Below are 19715 nucleotides of genomic sequence, written 5' to 3'. Positions count from 1 at the left end.
GTATCAACTCTGTGGTACTACACTGACAGTGGTAGAGATGAAAAGGACCTGGGGTTAATTGTGCAAGCAGATATGAAGTTCTCTGAGCAGTGTAGATAGGCTACAAGAGTAGCTCATGGTGTCTTGTCAATGATATACAGGAATTTTTCTAGCAGGGATAAGGAGGTGATTATTCCCTTGTATAAATCAATGGTCAGGCCACACCTTTAGTACTGTATACAGGTCTGGAGGCCTCATTTCAAGAAGGATGTAGAGCTGCTGGAAGGAGTACAGAGAAGGGCAACAAGATTAGTGAATGGAACAAAGGGTTGCTCTTACGAAGAAAGGCTTATGCTTTGCAAATTACAGTGTCTGGAGACTAGGCGCCAGCGAGGTGATCTGATAGAGGTGTATAAAGTCTTGAATGGTTTGAGCATGCTCAATGCTGATGGGATGCTTCCTCTTGCTCAGAATAATCACCTGAGAGGGCATAAATTCAAATTGAGGAAAGACAGATGTAGGATAGATGTGCGGAAAGTTGCCTTTAGCCAGCGGGTGGTTGGTTGGTGGAACATATTTCCATCCTCTGTCGTGGAAGTTGATAGCCTAAATAAATTTAAGGCTCAGCTGGACAGGTATTTCGAATGAACGGGGGGGGGGGGGTGAAGTGGAAGTGGTTTTTTTTTTTTTTTTTTTTTTTTTTGGCTGATGCTGCATAAGCTTGCTTTCTTGCATCATATGCTTCTACTAATGCTAATGCTAAGATTCTAAGATGGATTGCTGGGTGGCAGAAGGGAGAGGATTGCGATTAATGGATATTGTTCAGATTGGTGTAATGTCTGTGTGGGATCCCTCAAGGATCAATCCTTTACGTAAAGAGTGGTAGAGTTGTTAATGATCAGTGCCAAGCAACACTCCTTCAGAACAGACTTGAACAGACTTCAGAGATGGGCAGAGAAGTGGCAGCTATGTTTTAATGCTGCTAAATGCACTTCGGGAATAGCAACTCCCAAATACATTATACACTTAATGGGGTTGAATTAGAAACATTGGAGGAGGGAAGGGATCTGCAGAAGAATTACACTATTCAGAAGGTTTGAAGTTTTCTGAACAGTGTAAACAGGCAACCAGGAAAGCTCATAGTGTCCTAATGACAATTTATTGAAAGTTATCCTGTAAAGATAGGGAGGTCGTAATCCCATTGTATAAGGCAATTGTAAGACCACATTTGGAATACTGTGTTCAAGTATGGGGAACTCGTGTGAAAAAAAGACATTGAGCTTCTTGAAAGGCCCCAAAGATGGGCACCTCAAATGGTGAGATCAGCAAAAGGACGACTGTATGAAGGAAGACTGAGTATGTGGGCTACGGAGCTTGGCAACCAGGCACCTTAGAGGTGACCTGATTGAGATTTATAAGGTGCTGAGAGGAATTTGTAAAATGAATGAAGGTGGAATTATCACTGTTATCAAGAATTCCAGAACTAGAAGGCATAAATTCAAATTACAGGCGTTAACGTTTTGGATTAGATTGTAGAAAATCAGTGCAGCAAAAGCCTGTGGCTTCCTTGCATTATATGGCTATTACTGTTAATGTAATTTAGTTAATTTAAGTGCTTTGTGTAGGAAATGTTTTGCTCTCTTCATATCTTAACTATTTAATTTTGCAAATATTTTTCTGTCTGGTTTTTTTTTTGGTTTTTTTTTAAAATTCAAATTGTCTTTAAGCATTCTTTTATATTTCTTACATACTGAAAGGAAGTGTTCAGAAATTGAGTACAGTTCACTTAGTTTCTTACCTGATATAATTAAAGCTAAATCTTAGTGTATGTGAAACCCCACTCACAAAGATAACTTCCAGATATAACATGCATTCACTTTTTATTATTTACCAAATGTAATCTCAACAATAGTTTTAATTCAGTCCATAATCATCAGATGTCATAATTCTAAAACATCAAACTTGATTACTGAAGAGAGTGGTGTATTCATTTAGCCTGAATTATGTTAAGTTTGTTGCCTCCCCTTCACAAAAAGGATTAAGCTTTATACTACATTCCTTATCTTACATTTCACTGTGTAAATGTTTTGATATTTTAATCTGTTGTAATACTTACTTTCCTAGGAAAAGTGGGAAGTGGTGGCATATAGTACAGCAGAAGAATATAATCTGGAAACACTACGTATGAAACTAGAGGAGCAAGGTCTGTACCAGGAGTCAGCCATGCCTGAAGATGCTCAGGATGTCCTTCGTGTAACATCTAAATATCCAATTGGAAAAGAATTAGGAGAAATATATTTCTTTAGGTAAATTTCTGTCCATGTGAAAATTTTATACAGAGAGAGAGAGAGATGAACTGGTCCTCCTACTTTTCTTTAACAATACTAAACTACACCATCGATTATGTCCCCCCCCCCAACAATGCTAGACCTAGCAATATAGGATTTTCACCACTGAGAAAAATGAAGAAATACAGAAGTGTAATTTTGCATTTATGTCATTCTCATAGGCCAAAGACTGTCCTTTTAGAAGTAGGTTTATACATAAATGCATCACTGTCTAGAAACTTGAAAGGGCTTAGTTTTCACAGGAAAGTTAGTTTTTACTAGATTTCCTGAAGATAATGTCATTTCTAAAATGAGCATAAGCCCAAAGGGAGTAGTTGCATCATTCTCAAAAACCCTGATATCAGAACTCTAGTTGCTAAACATAAATGTTTATAAGTGCATCACTCTCTTAGACAAAAGATAATATTGTTTCTAAAATGAGCATCTGGGCTCACATCTGGTGAGTATGGGCTTGCCAAACCCAGGGTTCTGAGCTGGATATCATCATTCTTCTCTTCTTGATGATTCCCTTCTACTTATGACTCTCTCTCTCTCTCTCTCTCTCTCTCTCTCTCTCTCTCTCTCTCTCTCTCTCTCTCTCTCAGGGTAACACGGGAAGGGTTTTTTTTTTTTTTTTTTTTGGCTGGTGCAGCATAAGCCTCAGGCTTCCTTGTACCTTAAGGCTTATAATAATAATAATAAGCCCAAGCCTTTTGCCGTTAGTGGAGAGAACAACGCTTCTCTAATACAGAAAAATATATTGTAGAGGAGCATTTATTATAGTATTACATCAGCACCTGCATTGAAAAGTACTGATACTGTTCACATTACCCATTATAAAGCATTAATAACACCTGAGGATCTGTAATCCTCCTTATAAGCAAGCTTATTTCCATTCATTTCATTATACAGTATTACTATTAATGAACTATCATTCATCATTATCTATCATTTAGATTTGTAAGGCAGTGCTAATGCACTTATGCTGTTATAGGAGGGGTGGGGGTTCAAAAAGGATTTGTACTCACACAAAAGTAGTTGTGATAAAAGGTTGAAACAAACACCATGTACAGGAACTCCCTGATTTACATAATACTCGACTTACGCAAATTCAACTTTACATGAGTTTTTGCAGGCCAGTGCAACCTGAAAAAAAATAAAACATATTTTACATCTTTAGGAATAAATGGAGGTATTGTGAAAATATCGTAATGTGAACCCAATAACATATTATGGGGTTTTTGTTGTTTTTTTTTTTTTTTTTTTTTTTTGTAATTCATTCCAAGTCCTTGGAAGTTGAAAATTTCGCTATATTACTAAGCTATTTATCTCCCTAAAAGGTCATAGTTATAATGGAAATTGCACTACACTTTTATTATTATCATATGTTCCCATTATAGGAATCAATTTTGAATGCCTTTGTGATATTTTTCTAAAGCATGTTTCTGGATTTCACGACCAAAAAACAATTTGCACTTTCTGGTTTATTGGACTTTTCTGTTAGTGCAATCTATTATAAATGGGTAGTAAACTCGATCTTATTGCATTTGCGATAATACCGATAACTGGAATTCTGTGGGTTTTTACATTATGGTATTATGGTGAAATGAGTTCCCCTTCACTGAAATCTTCAATCATATAAAAAACAAATTTTCAGAAATTCTCTTCATTTCTATTTTCGTATTACAATGATGAAGAGAAAGGGACCAACAGAAAGTGCAAAGTGCTGGCAGTGCCAGGAAACGAAACAAAATTGATTTAGAAATGAAAATGATTAAGAAGTACAAAGCAGGACAAAGTTTGTCATCTATTGCAAGGAAATTAGGTCTCGCTGCTTCAACGGTGAATACTATTTTAAAGGACAGTGTGCGTATAAAAGAACATGTCAAAGGATCGATGCACTTAAGATCAACGGTGATCACAAAACAGTGTTCAGGTGCTATATCGAAGATGGAACAACTATTAATAATATGGATGGAAAATCAGATTCAGAAGCAAGTGCCCCTGACTCCAATGGCCATTCTAGCAAAAGCAAGAAGTATTTATGAAGATATTAAGGATAAGTATGGCGAACCCCAAGCCAAGTTCATGGCAAGCAATGGGTGGTTTAATAGGTTCAAGCATTGCGCTGGTTTCCAAAACATTATAAAGTATGCAGTGAAGTTGCCAATGCTGATTCTGCAGGTGCAGAGAAATTTTGTGATGTGTTGGAAAATATTCAATGCAGCAAATTTTTAACGTTGACAAGGCTGCTCTGTATTGGAAAAAAATGCTGGATCGAAGATACATTGCCAAAGAGGAAAAGACAGGTTTCAAGGCTCAAAAGATAGGGCCACGCTCTTGCTTGGGGCTAATGCAGCGAGAGATTACAGATTGATACCACTGCTTGTGTACCATTCTGGAAATCCTCATGCATTTAAGGGCATCAATAACATCACCCTACCCTTGCATTTCCGATCAAACCAGAGAGCATGGATAACAGTATCTCTCTTTGAGGATTGGTTTAAATGCTGCTTCATTCCCAAGGTTGAAAAATATTGTAAAGACAATGGCGTTCCTTTCAACATTTTGCTTCTATTAGATAATGCTCCTGGACATCCTGTGCATTTAGATAATTTCAATTCAATCGTGTGAGAGTCATGTTTCTACCGCCAAATGACTTCACTCATCCAACCTATGGATCAGGGTGTTATTTCGAATTTAAAAGCATACTATTTACCCACAACAGGCATTGTCTGCAGTAGGCGGTGATAAAAATTTTATGTTAAGAGACTTTTTGAAATCTTACAATATTTACTACGCCATCTTAAACATTAATAAGGCCTGGGCAGAAATCACTAAAATGACTAGCTGTTCTGATGGATGTCCTTCAAAGTAGTTTCCTTGCCACTGTATATATCAAATCCAACTCTTTTCAACTTCTGGAGGCATTCCTGATAGGCTTATTTTGTAATTGCTAATAGTTTCTTTGTTACAGTCTGAATAATTTCCTCAGTCATGCAAATCTGTGACCTTTCAAAGGAGCTTTAAGCTTTTGGGGAGTATCCAGTGAGTATGGTAGATGGGATTCTGTGATGGAGTGCTTTTCAAGGAATTCTTTGAATGGAAAGTGCTTAGTGTGTAGGGACCTACTTTTGTGGTATTTTCTCCAAACAGTATTATGAAATTGCCATAGAACTATTTTTTTAGTATTCCTCATTTGCTGTTTGATATGAGAACAAATTCATAATGAACAATGCTCTGTCAGTAAAAAAATATAAGCATGATTTTCACATTTGATTGAGATTGTCTTGCTTTTTTTGGGCCCTTGGAGAATATAGTCTTCCAATGAGAAGGGGGACCATTGTTTCTGAGTCATAGCCACACACCCACAATATGTCAACACTAATGATGGAAGAAACAATATGGTCACCAACAGCATGTTGACAAAAGTCCTGACATGCAAGAACCTATTCCTCTTTGTGATCATCAGTGAGATTGTGAGGCACAAACTTTTGCTGAAAGACGTTGCATTATCAAATTTTGTGTTAAAATTTTTTGACATGTTGCATTAAGAAATACCATTTTTACTAGTAGCTTCATGGATAGTTAAACATATATCACTCCTGATCAGATCATGAACACAAGCAATTAAATCATTGGTTTTTGAAGGATGGCCAGAGCAAGGTTAACTTTAATGGACAAGTGACTCATTAAACTCTATGAACAGTGAAGATTGTTCAAATGACACATAGTGTCTTCTCCAGTACCTGTTTTTTTAACATTTCATGGGTCTCTGTTGCGCTTTTCTCTAATTTAAAACAAAATTTTTGTTGCAAATTCACTGTTCTGTAAAATCACTCATTTTAAAATGAGACAAAACACATAAAACACCTTCTGTTCAACTCACATTCATTTCAGAGTGACTGCAGATAAATATGTGATTCCTGTGTCACTTTGTCTCTAGATGAATCACTGAATGTATAACAAGTTGCTGCTACAATACTGCAGTTTCAAGATAAAATTCATTTCCCAAAAATTATTTTGCTTCGCACATGTTTGGAATAGAGTTGTACAGGAGTCCAAAGGTTACTTTTAGGGAATATCTCTCTATACATTAAAAAAGTTTTCCTCCTAGTGATATTTAATCGAGCCAATGGGAGAAGAGGGCAAGGCAATTATGTCACTACAAATGCAATTAGTTATTGACAGTTGTCTCCATAACATTCAACAACCTCGTGCACGTTCTTCACTGTCTAATATTTGATGTTCCATTGTAACGTTTTTTGTATATTGATGAATATTGTATATTTGTAAATAGTTTAGTATTTTGTAAATATTTTAAATATTTGTATAGTTTGTAAATGATTCAGTTAAATATTTTAGTCCTGCTCTTTTGGATGCAACAATATTCCTCATGCATTATGGAACCTGAAGCAAAGAGCCTTTGGCCATAATCTATTATTTGGGTTCCACTTGTCTCTGCGCAGTGGGTGTAGGCATAGAAGAGAGTGATTGTATGTTCGAGTTCTGTGATTGGGTGATTATTGTGAATGTGTTTTGTTTCTGAATGTATTGTGTCGTCGAGGAAGGATTTAAAATCGGAAAACAAGTTCTCGATTTTAAAACAGCGGCAAGTGGGGGAATAAACACCCTATGCATGTCAACCTAGGAGGAAACGAGCAGGGCTGAACAGTGAGTAGCACCTGCCAGTCACTACCTCCTTCCTGACTTTTAGTCGAAGTATGGAGTGGTACCCAAGATCTGAATTTTTTCCAGGCCTTTTCCTAAGCGACCTATGTAAATGCAGGTAAATAATTACATAGTGATATTTATTCAACCTTGAGAATGCTGCGCACTACAAATACACAGGTAAATAATTACATAGGTCATTTCCTGATTAGATATCGATCATGTGGACATGTGTTTTTGTATAGGGTGTCTCCTAGAACTTTGGTTCAACTCTGCCTCGTATCTCTGTGAAGAAAGGTATCACTACAAATGGGCCAGATATGTGAGTGGCATAGGTTTGTGTGTTCTGTTGTGTCTGGCCACTTGGCTATCCAGAAGCATCAATCTCCTGGAGAGATGATTTTGGGTGCTCATCCACACCACGAGAAAGTGGGCCAGTCTCATTTGTGCTCGTAGTGTCTCAATTTGAGACTCTGACCCACCTGATGTTCCTCAGTGCGTTTCAACAGGTGTGTCTTTTACATACAAAGGATTTGACTTACTCTGTCATATCTCTACATATTATGTAGAAAACCGTGTGTGGGGGTTGGCGAGCAGGGAGCGGAGCCTCCTAGTAACCATTAAAATACTTCTAAGTAAAGCTTTCTAGCTGCCATATTGCCATTAATTTTGAAATTAAATCTAATATATGTTTACATATGCAAGATGTTCCTTCCTTAAAACTGTAAAAATTAACTGATATCCTCCTTACATTATTTAAAAAAGTTGTGACCCTAAGAATAGCATATTAAAATGCATTGAGAGATTAGAGAAACACATAAAATACAGTGAGGGGTTCTTAATTAGTGGAAACTTAAACCTGGAGAATTTTAACTTTATTTTCCTTTCCTGCCTTGTGTGATCATGGCCTACATACTGATTCACTTGGAATGTTTTAATACAGTTTAATTCTTTTGAATAAATCAGAATATTATCTTTTTTTAATCTATAAAGTCACTGTTACCATTCACCCACTACTGTTTTAAGAGAAGATCGAGAATTGTTTTCTTCCATTGACATCAACAAAGATAAAATACTTCACTAAGTAATTTAGTACTTCAAGCAATGCAGCTGTTTTGATTTTTTTTTCCTCTTCAGAAATTAAAGTTTTTGTGTTGCTTTCAGATGGAATTAGAATCAATGTTCAATACACTATTTAACCCTTCTAGCAGTACAACATATATTTAGGTTTTTCAAGGTTGTTTCAGGTATATTCAAATAGTGTGTCTGCTATAATATATAAATTGCCTTGAATTTTTTAGTACATGCTACCATCTCTTATCTCGGATTCCAACTGACAGTAGACAGTTTTAATAGATGGCATGTTAAGAAACATAAAATCTAAGGAAGTGCATCCAGTTGACACGCATGGGCAATGCAGTGTTGAGTCAGTTTGGTGTGACATAAGTACTGGGAAAATAAAATTGAGAGTAGGAGTGTGTTATAGGACTAATGACTCTGATGACTATAATGAACAGCTGTACAGAGAAATAGTGGGCCAGTAAATCAGAGTGTCTTATAATGGCAGATTTTAACTTCCCAGATATTGACTGGAACTTGTGAGTTGGTCATTCGCACACTAGCAAGGCTTTTATAGATTTATTGGATGATTGTTTTCTACAGCAGTATGTTTGAGAGGCAACCAGAGGGGATAGTACTTTTGATCTCATTATCAGCAGTGATTATTCATGCATTAAAAATCTGCAGATAAAGGAACCATTAGGTGACAGTGATCTCAGTGTGCTGATTTGGGATTTACTCAAAGATGTAACTATCATCAGGAGTAAAGGAAAGGGTTTTTGCTTTCGTAAATGTGACTACTGTGGTCTCAGACAGTTTTAAATTGTACAAAGTGAGACCAACTAATGATGTTACCAACAGCAAATTCTAAATGGGAAGCATTCAAAGAATTAATCTTGGAAACTACTAAGCTTTTTATACCAACTAAGAAATCCAAGGTTTAGGCCTAAATGGATGTCAGATGAACTAATGAGATTCGTGACAGAGAAGAAAAATGAATGGGATGCATATAAACTATCAGGTGACACAGAAGCCTGTGGTAGATATAAGCTGGTCTGTAATCACCTTTGCCTGTCCAACCACAAAAGCATTTGGACAGGTGAAGGTAGACTACAAGAAATCCTTGGCAAAAGATGCAAAGAAAAACAACAAAGAGTTCTTTACTTAAGTAAACTCTAGATGGAAGGAAGGGGATAAATCAGATTGCTCCACTTGATGTCGATTGTTCGACTGTTGATGATCCTGCTCAGGAAGCTGACAAACTGAATGAGTGTTTCGCAGCTACATTCACACATGAGGATATATTCAGGGAGGGGAATGCCAGAAGTTTATCAAACTCTGGCAGGGAGCTAAATGATTTTATAATAACTGAAAGCAAAGTGGAGAAGAAATAGTTGAAATTGAACATAAGAAAGGCACCTGGGGGTGGATCGGATCTGTACAGTTATATTAAAGGAAGTAAGCAAGCCCTTAACCATGATTATGAGGGCATCCTTGGACTCGGGGGAGGTCCCTACGGACTAGAGATGTCAAATGTTTCCCCAATTCACAAAGAGAGGTCGAAAGGTGACAGAAGTAATTACAGACCTGTTAGTTTAACTTCAATTCCAGGGAAAATAATTGGTTAAAGAAACACTGCAGGATCATCTAGACAAGATTGCAATTATAGTTCAGACACAGCATCGGTTTGTTAGGTTTGAACTCGATGCAAAAATTAATTTTGTTATCGTATACTTGGATTTTAGGAAAACTCATTGATGCTGTTGCACACGGAAGACTACTGTACAAATTGGAGCAGTATGGCATTAAGGGAAAATTGCTGCTATGGATAAAGGGATAGTCGAGTGAGAGAAGACAGAGTGCTAATCAATGGACACTGATCTTCGTGGACTAATGTTATTAGTAGATTCCCCCAGGGTGCGGTTTTGGGCCCATTGTTATTTTATGTATTTATTAATGATATTGATGAAGGTATGTCAGGTTTAATGTCCAGGTTTGCAGACGATACGAAGGTTGGCAAGGTTGTTAATGACAGTATGCTACTGCAACAGGATCTAGGATAATTGAGGAGATGGGCATAGAGGTGGCAGCTGATGTTTAACTTTGACAAATGCAAAGTACTGCATGTGGGTAGCATAATTGCGGAGTAACATACCAACTGTGCAGTACTATACTCAGTAGTGGAGAATGAAAAAGACCTGCAGGTAATTATGCAGTCAAATATGAATTTTTCTGAGCAGCGCAGACAGGCTACAAGAGTAGCTCATGGGATCTTGTCAATGATATATAGGAATTTTGTTAGTAGTGATAAGGAGGTGGTTATCCCCTTGTATAAGGCAATGGTCAGGCCACACCTTGAGTACTGTATACAGGTCTGGAGGCCTCGTTTTAGGAAAGATGTTCAGTTGCTATAACAAGTACAGAGAAGGGCAACAAGAATAGTTAGTGAAACAAAGGGTTGCTGTTACAAAGATACGCTTAACTTCTGCAAATTGCAGTGCCTGGAGACTAGGCACCTGCAAGTTGATCTGATTGAAGTGTATAAGGCCTTGAAATATTTGAGCAAGCTCATTGCTGATGGGATTCTTCCTCTTGCTCGGATTCCACACATGAGGGGGCATAAATTCAAATCGAGGAAAGCCAGTTGTAGAATAGATGTGCGGAAATTTTCCTTTAGCGAACGGGTGGTTGATTGCGGGAACAAACTTTCATCTGTTGTTGTGGTTTTTGACAGCTTAGATAAATTGAAGGTTGAACTAGACAAACTTTTGGAGTGAATGGATGGGTGAAACAGGAAGGGTTTTGTTTTTTTTTTTTCTTTTTCTTTTTTTTTTTGACTGATGCTAAGTAAGTTTGCTTTCTTGCATCATATGCTTCTACTAATACTAATGTATTAGAACTTGTAGTACTTAGTACTTGTGTATAGGTTTAGAAGACAAAAGATACTTGTTGATATTAGACTTGAATTTCTGTAGATTGTAATTTTCAGGAAATACATGTGAAGGGAAATTGTTCCAGAAAATACAAGTAAAAGAGATAAATCTGGAGAAGGAAACATTGGTTCTGTGAGTGTAGAGTTGGACAATGACTGGTTGCTGCACATGTTCAGGATGTTTTAAAATTGAGTAGAATAAATAGAGATGCACTATTCAGAAGAAGTATCTGTATAAATGGCATGATGCAGCTGAAAAACATCTATGAGGCAGAGAGTGGAGAGACTTTATAAGAGATGAATGATTAATTAACCTGGCTGTTCTCTTTTGAATGGAGTCTAGAAGTTTGAGAGAGGTTTTATCTACCCAGATGTGAGCACAATATTTCATGATAAGGCAGTTTTTAGATATTTGTACACAGCAAATAATTGTTCAGAAGAAAAGCAACACTCGGAGCAAAAAAGAAAACAAATTTTTTGATTCGGAGGAAGCAGTATTTGCTACGTGCTTGTGCCAAGTGAGAAAGAGAGAGAGATTACAAGTTAAGGTAATCCTTCATAGAGATATGTGACCTCATCTAGAAATCTGTGACATTAAAGATGAGCAGAGAAGCAGTAGACACTATTTTGCAAGAAATAAGACAGGTGTGAGTTTTATGGGAATAATGTTAACTACGTTTTCTTTTGGCCCCCTTGACAAATTGTGTGGAAATCAACATTTATTGACTTGGTGTAGAATATTCGAAAAGTTGAAGCTGTTCACACAGGGCAAGAGTTTGCAAATTTGAACATGGAATGTTGTATGCTGTCATCAGCAAGGCTATTGATAGGATTTTTAGTCAGTGTAAAGTCATTAGTAAACAAGAGTAAAAGAGTGGGAGAAAGAACTGAACCTTGGTGAATACCGGCATTAGTGGAGAAGTTAGAAGGCAAAGAGCCATCTACTATCACTTTTAGTGCATGGTCAGTGAAGAAACTCAATATCAAATTACAAAAAACAGTCAATAGTTTATAAGATGGGAATTTGTTTAGGTCAGATATGATCAGAAGCCTTAGAAATGTCAAGAACAACTGTTTGAGTTTCATCAAACTTTTCCATTGAATTTGTACAAAGGTCGGTAACAAACACCAATATATCACTAGTTTATTGACCTTGATGCACCGATATTGGCAATCAGTGATCAGGTGAAGGTTTTGAGATAGTTTAAGAGTTGGCAGTTGATGGATTTCTCCATTACTTTGGAAAGAGTAGAGGTAAGTGCTATAGGGCAATAATAGGATAGAAGAGATATGTCATCCATTTTTAGGCACTGGCTGAGTATGAGCAAATTTTAAGCAGAAGGAAAATCATTATCAGAATAAGAAAGTGTAAAAATGTGACACAGAATAGAAGCAAGCTAGGGAGTACAGGTTTTGAGAACAAGTGGAAGCGGTGCTACCTGAACTTTTCTTGGCATCAGGACTGTTCAGAATTCTTCTAACATCCTTCAGTTCGAAAGCCTACAGGAGGCATTGAGTGTCGTGGAGTGTACTAGATATGGTAGGAAGAGGTTTACCAAGATCATGCAAGAGTTTAAAAAAAGAAGCACAATGCTAAAGTCAGCTTTATCTTTAGCTGAGGATGCAGTAGAACCATCAGATTTTAACAGAGGTCAGAGCATAGATGGATAAAAGTATGACAACAAATTGCTCCAAATCAAATAGGAACCACAATTATGGAATTCTAGCTTCAGGTAAAACAGACAGTAAGAAGTTGTACTAGCAAGATAATGCGTGCAGCATACACACCCAACCCATATGTTTCTTCTTGTGGGGAATGGCCCTCCTCTATGCATAGATTATTTATTACTATTTATTTTCAAACATATACTCTTAGATTGTACGTACTATTCCCATATCAGAAAAGGTCCTTTATCACTTACATTATTGGAAATCTAGGTGAACTAATTACCTTTCTTAAGCAAATATGCTTATATGAACCCCTGTGATGCCAAATGGAACCAAATTATTAGAACCAAACTGCTATGTCATAGAATAATGATATAGCAGTAGATACATTTTGGCCTTGGTTGTTCTTGTACCATTAAACATCCCATACCACCACTACTTCAAAAATGCGGCCAACAGCTTTGGCAGAAGACCAGAACACTTGACTACCATTTGGACAAGAAACAAATTTTTTACTCTTAATCTGTTTAAAATCAAGTTTGGATTGAATAATTAATAACTATTTTACAATTGTTGTGAGTTATAGATTTGTTTGTTATTCGGTTTTTAGGAGCATTAGCAACTAAGACCATATTGCTCCGGGAATATGCGTTGGTCATTCCCTGACCTTTCCGCATCCTCCGTATTTGGTGGTGATGGGATCGAACCCCGGTCTAATAAAGAAGCAGTGTGTTACACACTGCTGCTCCTTCCCACCTGGCTACGGAGGTGCCGTGGTATGGGTAGAAAATGGAGTAGAAATATGGATGCAGCTAATCACAATATGCAATGTTCTTATCTTGAACAGCTATAGCTACATTTATTGGGAAACCAAGATTTAGATAAAGGATGAGATTTTAAGATGGAATTTAAAATAAAGGATTTCATCTACAAGAATAATTTCACTGACACAATCTGAGTAAATATTGGGATCAGAAAAGTTAACAATAAAACAGTAATTCAACCAAGGAAAAGAAGCATAGAAATCTCTCTCTCACGGTTATTCCATTTTGCATTCTTGTAATGCCAAACAATGTGAGGCCGAGAATAGCCATGAGAGAGGGAGGGAGCTCCATTGGATAAGAGACCATCACCAAGTTGTCATGTGAGATGCAACATTGAACATGCACTTTGAAGTATTGTTTGAGAGAAAAAGATTGATAGTTTTTGGTGTGTAATTAGGATTGTCTTGTCAATGATATATAGGAATTTTGTTAGCTGTGATAAGGAGGTGGTTATCCCCTTGTATAAGGCAATGGTCAGGCCACACCTTGAGTACTGTACACAGGTCTGGAGGCCTCATTTTAGGAAAGATGTTGAGCTGCTAGAACAAGTACAGAGAAGGGCAACAAGAATAGTGAGTGAAATAGTGAGTTTTATTCTAGTATGTAAATAAAAAGCTGAGTGAGGTCATTAGTAATTGCAAAAGCCTTGGAATCTCATCCAGCTGCATCCATGTAACTCAAAAATTGAAGCCACCTGGAGTTGTAAACATCACCAAGGAAAACTACTTCACTGTTAGGACAGTTATATTGGAGAAAGTTGAGTTTCGAAGAAAGAAAGGCAGACAATTCAGAGTGATTGGAGAGTTGGGAGAATGATAGAGACAACAGAATTTGACAGAATGTGGTAGAGAGGTTTTAAGCCAGAGATCAAAAGGAAGAGATTCCAAATTAGGAAGTCTCTGACAAGGAATATCAGAACTGAACTACCATTTGAAGCAATGGGAATTACAGACTACCCTCTGAGTAATAGGAATCATGGATTACCTTTTGAAGTGAAAGGAATCACAAAGTGAATAATTAAGGGAAACTGGAGTAATGGTTGAAGCAACCAATAATTGGGATTCTCTCAGAAAAAGTAAGCAGGGCTTGGGAAACTATAGGTAGAAATGGGCATCATTGAGATTGGAACTAAGGCCACATATTTGTGAAATGAGGAAGGTTCAGATCTTTTTGCAGATAAATTTGTACCATTACTTTGACTATTCGTGATACATTTTGCAGATAAAGAAAAAACTGGAGCCGGGGGGGATATTATATGAATAATGAAATTTTGAATATGGCATATACATAACAAAATATACCCATCTCCTTGACATAATGTGGCCTCAACAATGCCCACCACATACACTACTCAGACTCTCTCCAATTAAAATCTGGCAGAATGGAGGAATCTCAAGATTATACACTAGTTGATTTGGATGCTTTCTAGTAAGTTACTGATAAATTCAGTCTGGTGGACTATCTAGCATCTGGTCTGCGAATACTGTTTTAGTGCCTTATCCTTGAAATGTAAAGAATAGTGGATCTCTACGTGAGATGGGGGTTGCAGAGTCTTGCTCTGGAGGCTAAACACTTCAAAAGAATTCTGCCCCTCTGGTGACACAGAGGGGCAGAATTCTTTTGTGTGATGTAGACACCACATCTCAAACCCCTGGTTGCATTAGTTCAATCCTGTGTGGTTACCTCCAGTATACCTGGTGCATTGTTTCAGGACTTGTACATGGATACCCAGGATTACTAACAGTTTCACTATCATGAAAGTGCAAGTGGAGGATTGGATTATTGCAGAATGACCAGACATTACCAAACTTCAATCCACTTTACTTGCAAGTAGCACTTAAATGTCAGTTCCATCAGCTTTTTGGACTCCAAGGTAGCAAGCCCTATCCTGTCATAACTGGAAGATCATCAAGTGTTGTGCATTAGCTTCTTTTGAAGCTAATGCATAACTCTTGATGATCTTCATTCGCTGATTGCACTGTTCTTTTTGATGTTGATGGCCGGACATCTGCCTCTAACTGATCTTGCTCACGTTTATGCTTATGACTCTCTCTCTCCCCCCCTTACGTTCCGCTGCCAAATTTGGTGCTTGCTTTTCAATGTTAGATTTGTGATTTTGTCAAAATCTTTGAACACATTTAGCTGATGTAACTTTTGGCATCGTCACAACTTAACTAAATGAAACACAACTGCACTGCTCGACAAATGCAAAGTAACTGAACAAAGTAGTTACTTTAACAAGTTGTTAAAAACTAAAAACTTGATTTGAAATCTATTTATATATATCCTTGTACAGTTCTCAAAGAGCAACAATTTTGTTGCTTACTGTTTTTGTCTAACATTTATAGTTTTCAAGATACAGTCAGTCCTCGTATAACACGTGTTTACACTACACAAATTTGATCATACACAATTTATAAATAGAGGAACGATATTGTATATAACACGAACCGAATTCGCTTATACACGATTCACCTTTGTGTTTACAAAAAATGGCAGTCGAATGCGGAATCACCTCAACTGAACGCAACACGATAGGAATGAAGTGAAGATTCTGAAAATGTATTTATGTGTTTTATATCAGTGAAGGGGAAACACATTTAACCATAATAACGTAAAAACCCACACAATTCCAGTTATCGGTATTATCGCAAATGCAATTAGATCAAGTTTACTACCAGTTTATCACAGATTTCACTAGCAGGAACGCAACTGGAAATTGTTTTTATTGTTTTATGGTAGTAATCCCCAGAAATGTGCTTTAGTAAAATGTGAGGTAGAGTTGTCTCTGCGTTTACAGTGTTGTTTATTCAGTTGCAACGTGTGCAGCTTTGTTTATGTGTATCAAGCATGCCTCCTCATTTTGTAATTGTACTTTATTCCCTAAAAATGAGTAAAATACTTAAAAGGTATGAAAAGGAAGCATCCTGGTGAAGACGCTACAGATTCAGAGAGAAAAAGAAAAGCAATATCGATAACAGAGGTGGACTGGGTCAAAAATTCTTACCCGGGAAAATTTGTAGTGGCCTCATACTAGCGTTTATGGCCAAAATCACACCGGCCTCCGGCCCACCGGGATTTCCCCGATAAGGCTTATTGCCAGTCCGCCTCTGTCGACAGAGAAAAAGTATGAAATTGTGAAATGCTTTGAGCGAATTGAAAGACCATGTGATATTGCACGTGCTACAGCCCTAAATGAGGCAACGCCGAGAATTACAAAGAATGCAGAGAAAATAAAAACAACTTTCATAGCAGGAACAACTCTAATTAAAATCCATTAGATTAAAGCACAAAGAATTGGAAGAGATGGAACAGCTGTCATCTGTTTCGATAGAAAATCAAACAAAAAACAAGTTTTCTTACGATAGAAGCAAAAGCATTAGCAATATTTTATTACGAAGTATTTTATTACGATAATTTATTGTGTTTGGTAATGTTTTGGTTACATATGTGTGTTCAATCTTGGGTGGTTGGCACCTAACCCTATTTTTCCCATAGGGCCTGTTGTTTATATTTCACGAGAGTTTCTAGGAACACAACTATCGTGCTATACGAGGACTGACTATTGTGAAAACAAACTTGAAAATGCTCAAATTTTTCAACTCTCTCAACTTTGCATCGCTCTTACTCGGGAACCAAAAGAGCTACATCAAAATTATTTATAGATGTAAAAACTACACTTCCTACTGAACAATTTTGTTGCTTACTATTTATATCTATCTATCATAGTTTAGAAGTTATTGAGAGTGAAATTAACCAAGGCACAACGGCAAATGACCAAAATATGAAATTTTTAGTTTTTTTCAAAAAAAATTATATTAAATATCAAATTTTTTCTTGCATATTTGTTGAGGGCATTATATACCAGACAAAATAAGTATAAATTATTTATACTGTTGTCTATTAGTTTTGGAGATATAACAGCGGTTAGACGTTTCACTTTTCGTGACAGTCCGACCGCTGTAGAATACCCCCAGCATAGACGTTATTCATGTCAATTAACTTACTTTGCTTAAGGTGGTGGACAACAAAAGAGATCTAGAGGTAATTGTTCAGTGCATCATGAAGTGTTCTGTGCAGTGCAGACAGGGCTGCTATGACAGCTCGTGCAGTTTTGTCAGTGATATACAGGAATTTGACCAGTAGAGACAAGGTGATTATCCCATTGTGTAAAGCAATCATATGGCCCCATCTTCAGTACTTATAGAGGTCTGGAAGCCTCATTTTAAGAAGGATGCAGATTTCTTGGAACAAATGCAAAGAAGAACAACGAGAACAGTTAATCAAGGACACAAAAGGGTACTCTTACTATGAAAGATTGCAGTTCTGCAAGTTTTAAGCATCTGCAAGGAGACTTGATTGATGTGATTAAGACTTTAAGTGGATTGAATAAACTAAATTCTAAATCCTTCCAAACTGTTTCTCAAACCATGCATAAGGGGACATAAACTTAAATTGAAAAAGGATAGTCACAAGATGTGTGAAAATTTGGTTGTCTCCCAATGTTCTTACCATAATCTTGAAATTACCATTCTTGGCACATTTCAGATTCTGTACACCTCATTTTGCAACTCTTCTGCCAACTACCATCCACTACTTCAAAATCTTCCAAACATCTACAAAAGAAAACTTAATTGAACATATTCTGTATTCTGTTAGATTACAAATGTGTTATGTGTTACAAATCTGTTATAGTGTGCACTTAGTTCAACCCATTGATTTCCATATTCCAAAGCTTGAAATGATATCGACTCATATTCACATTTATCATTTTAAATTGGTCAGTATGCAAAATTTCATGTAAAAATTTATGCAATTACATTTAATCAAGTAGAATATCATTGTTGTAATTTAACTTTTATGGACCAGAATCACTATTGTATTCGTCAACTTCTGTCCATTGCAAGACCATAGACCCAGTCTTCCTGTACAAGAGGGGAGGAAGGAGGCAGACATTGCTCATAAGTCCCCATGCTAACCATACACAGGTTGGAGATTGCTTTGTATTATATGTACAGTCCATGTTTATGAACTGATTTGTATGTTGTGTGGTCTGCAAACACCCAGAATACCTCATGGAAAAACCCTACTTCCTCTACTAAAGTCCATTTACTTAGCCAAATTGAAGAGTTCTTTATAAATTTCTCCAATCAGTAATGGGTTTCAAATCCAGACGTCTCCTAAGAAGTAACACGTAGAACTACTATACTATGACAGAAGACACACATAAGTTTACTCATGGTAAAATAAATAAATCCAAGTAGGATACTATTACCACCACATACCTCCTCCAAAGGTTTCCTCTGATGTAAATTTATGGAGGTGATATTTGACTTGAATGGCAGCGAAATGACACAGTGCTCCTTTTTTTGTCTGCATTTGTGAATAACGGTTTCTATGTGAATAATGCTGTCTTCTGTTACAGATAGATGTGGACTTCCTGTGCATGGTTCATTTTGAATATTGACATGAACTACTTTGAACTGCACTATACTATTTTTGTTTTCTGCTTATGATGTGTTCACCTTATGTGGAAAGAATTTGTTGTGAAATCCTGTTGGTGTGATGCTTTTAACACATACACTTAGCTTACTGTTCATCTTTATTTCCATTACTGAAGCCTTATTTGTACTGATTACACAGACATGAATATATATGCTTAAGTTCCTGCCATGTGTTACTACACGTACTATTAATTCCCCACTATACTGAATAAATGATGCATACTGTTATGTGTGTCTATTTCCTGCAGCATTCATTTGTATCTTACTTTCAAGGACACCCCTCGTATATAAATTTTTAAAAAAATTTACCTTGTTTTAAAAATTGATTATTTGCTATTCCTTATTATAATTTTTTTTTTTTTCTGTCTTTTTTGGTAGTGAAGGTTCAGTTGTGTTTTGGAATGTTCCAGAAACTGAGGTATTTAGAACTTGTTCCTATTTAATTACTTACTTCTTATCTTTTGTTATAGCAAAATTATTTGCAAATTTCTTTTATAATTAGTTTAAATTTATTACATTATTATAGTGTCATCTGTAGTAACCAAATGACACTTTTTGTACCATGACATGTAATCTCTGTTATTTTACTAATAGTAACTATGAAATTCCCCATGTATCTTGTCACGTGATATTAATATGGAAACAGTCTGATATCTAAATTAGTTTAAATTGTCTTAAATTGTCACTCTTTTAATAGCACTGTTCCTCACAACTCCATTACACTACATGCCTCACTTAATGATACCATGTG

At 36.6% G+C, this 19715-nt stretch overlaps 1 protein-coding gene across 1 annotated transcript in view; it reads left to right on the top strand.

The window, feature by feature from the left end:
* The window catches only part of LOC150089149 (required for meiotic nuclear division protein 1 homolog), a 132102-nt gene that overhangs the window by 15590 nt on the left and 96797 nt on the right, over positions 1-19715 (top strand). Inside the window, exons 3-4 of the mRNA XM_090390352.1 lie at positions 2104-2285; positions 19343-19382. Coding sequence (XP_090246478.1) covers positions 2104-2285; positions 19343-19382 — 222 coding nt within the window. The remainder of the gene's footprint in view (positions 1-2103; positions 2286-19342; positions 19383-19715) is intronic.

This window comes from Mastigoproctus giganteus, chromosome 2, assembly GCF_048544385.1.
Source record: "Mastigoproctus giganteus isolate SK-2022 chromosome 2, ASM4854438v1, whole genome shotgun sequence".
Classification (NCBI taxonomy): Eukaryota; Metazoa; Arthropoda; class Arachnida; order Uropygi; family Thelyphonidae; genus Mastigoproctus; species Mastigoproctus giganteus.
The sequence above is the reverse complement of the archived record's forward strand: the minus strand, read 5'-3'. Positions and strand labels throughout refer to the sequence as shown.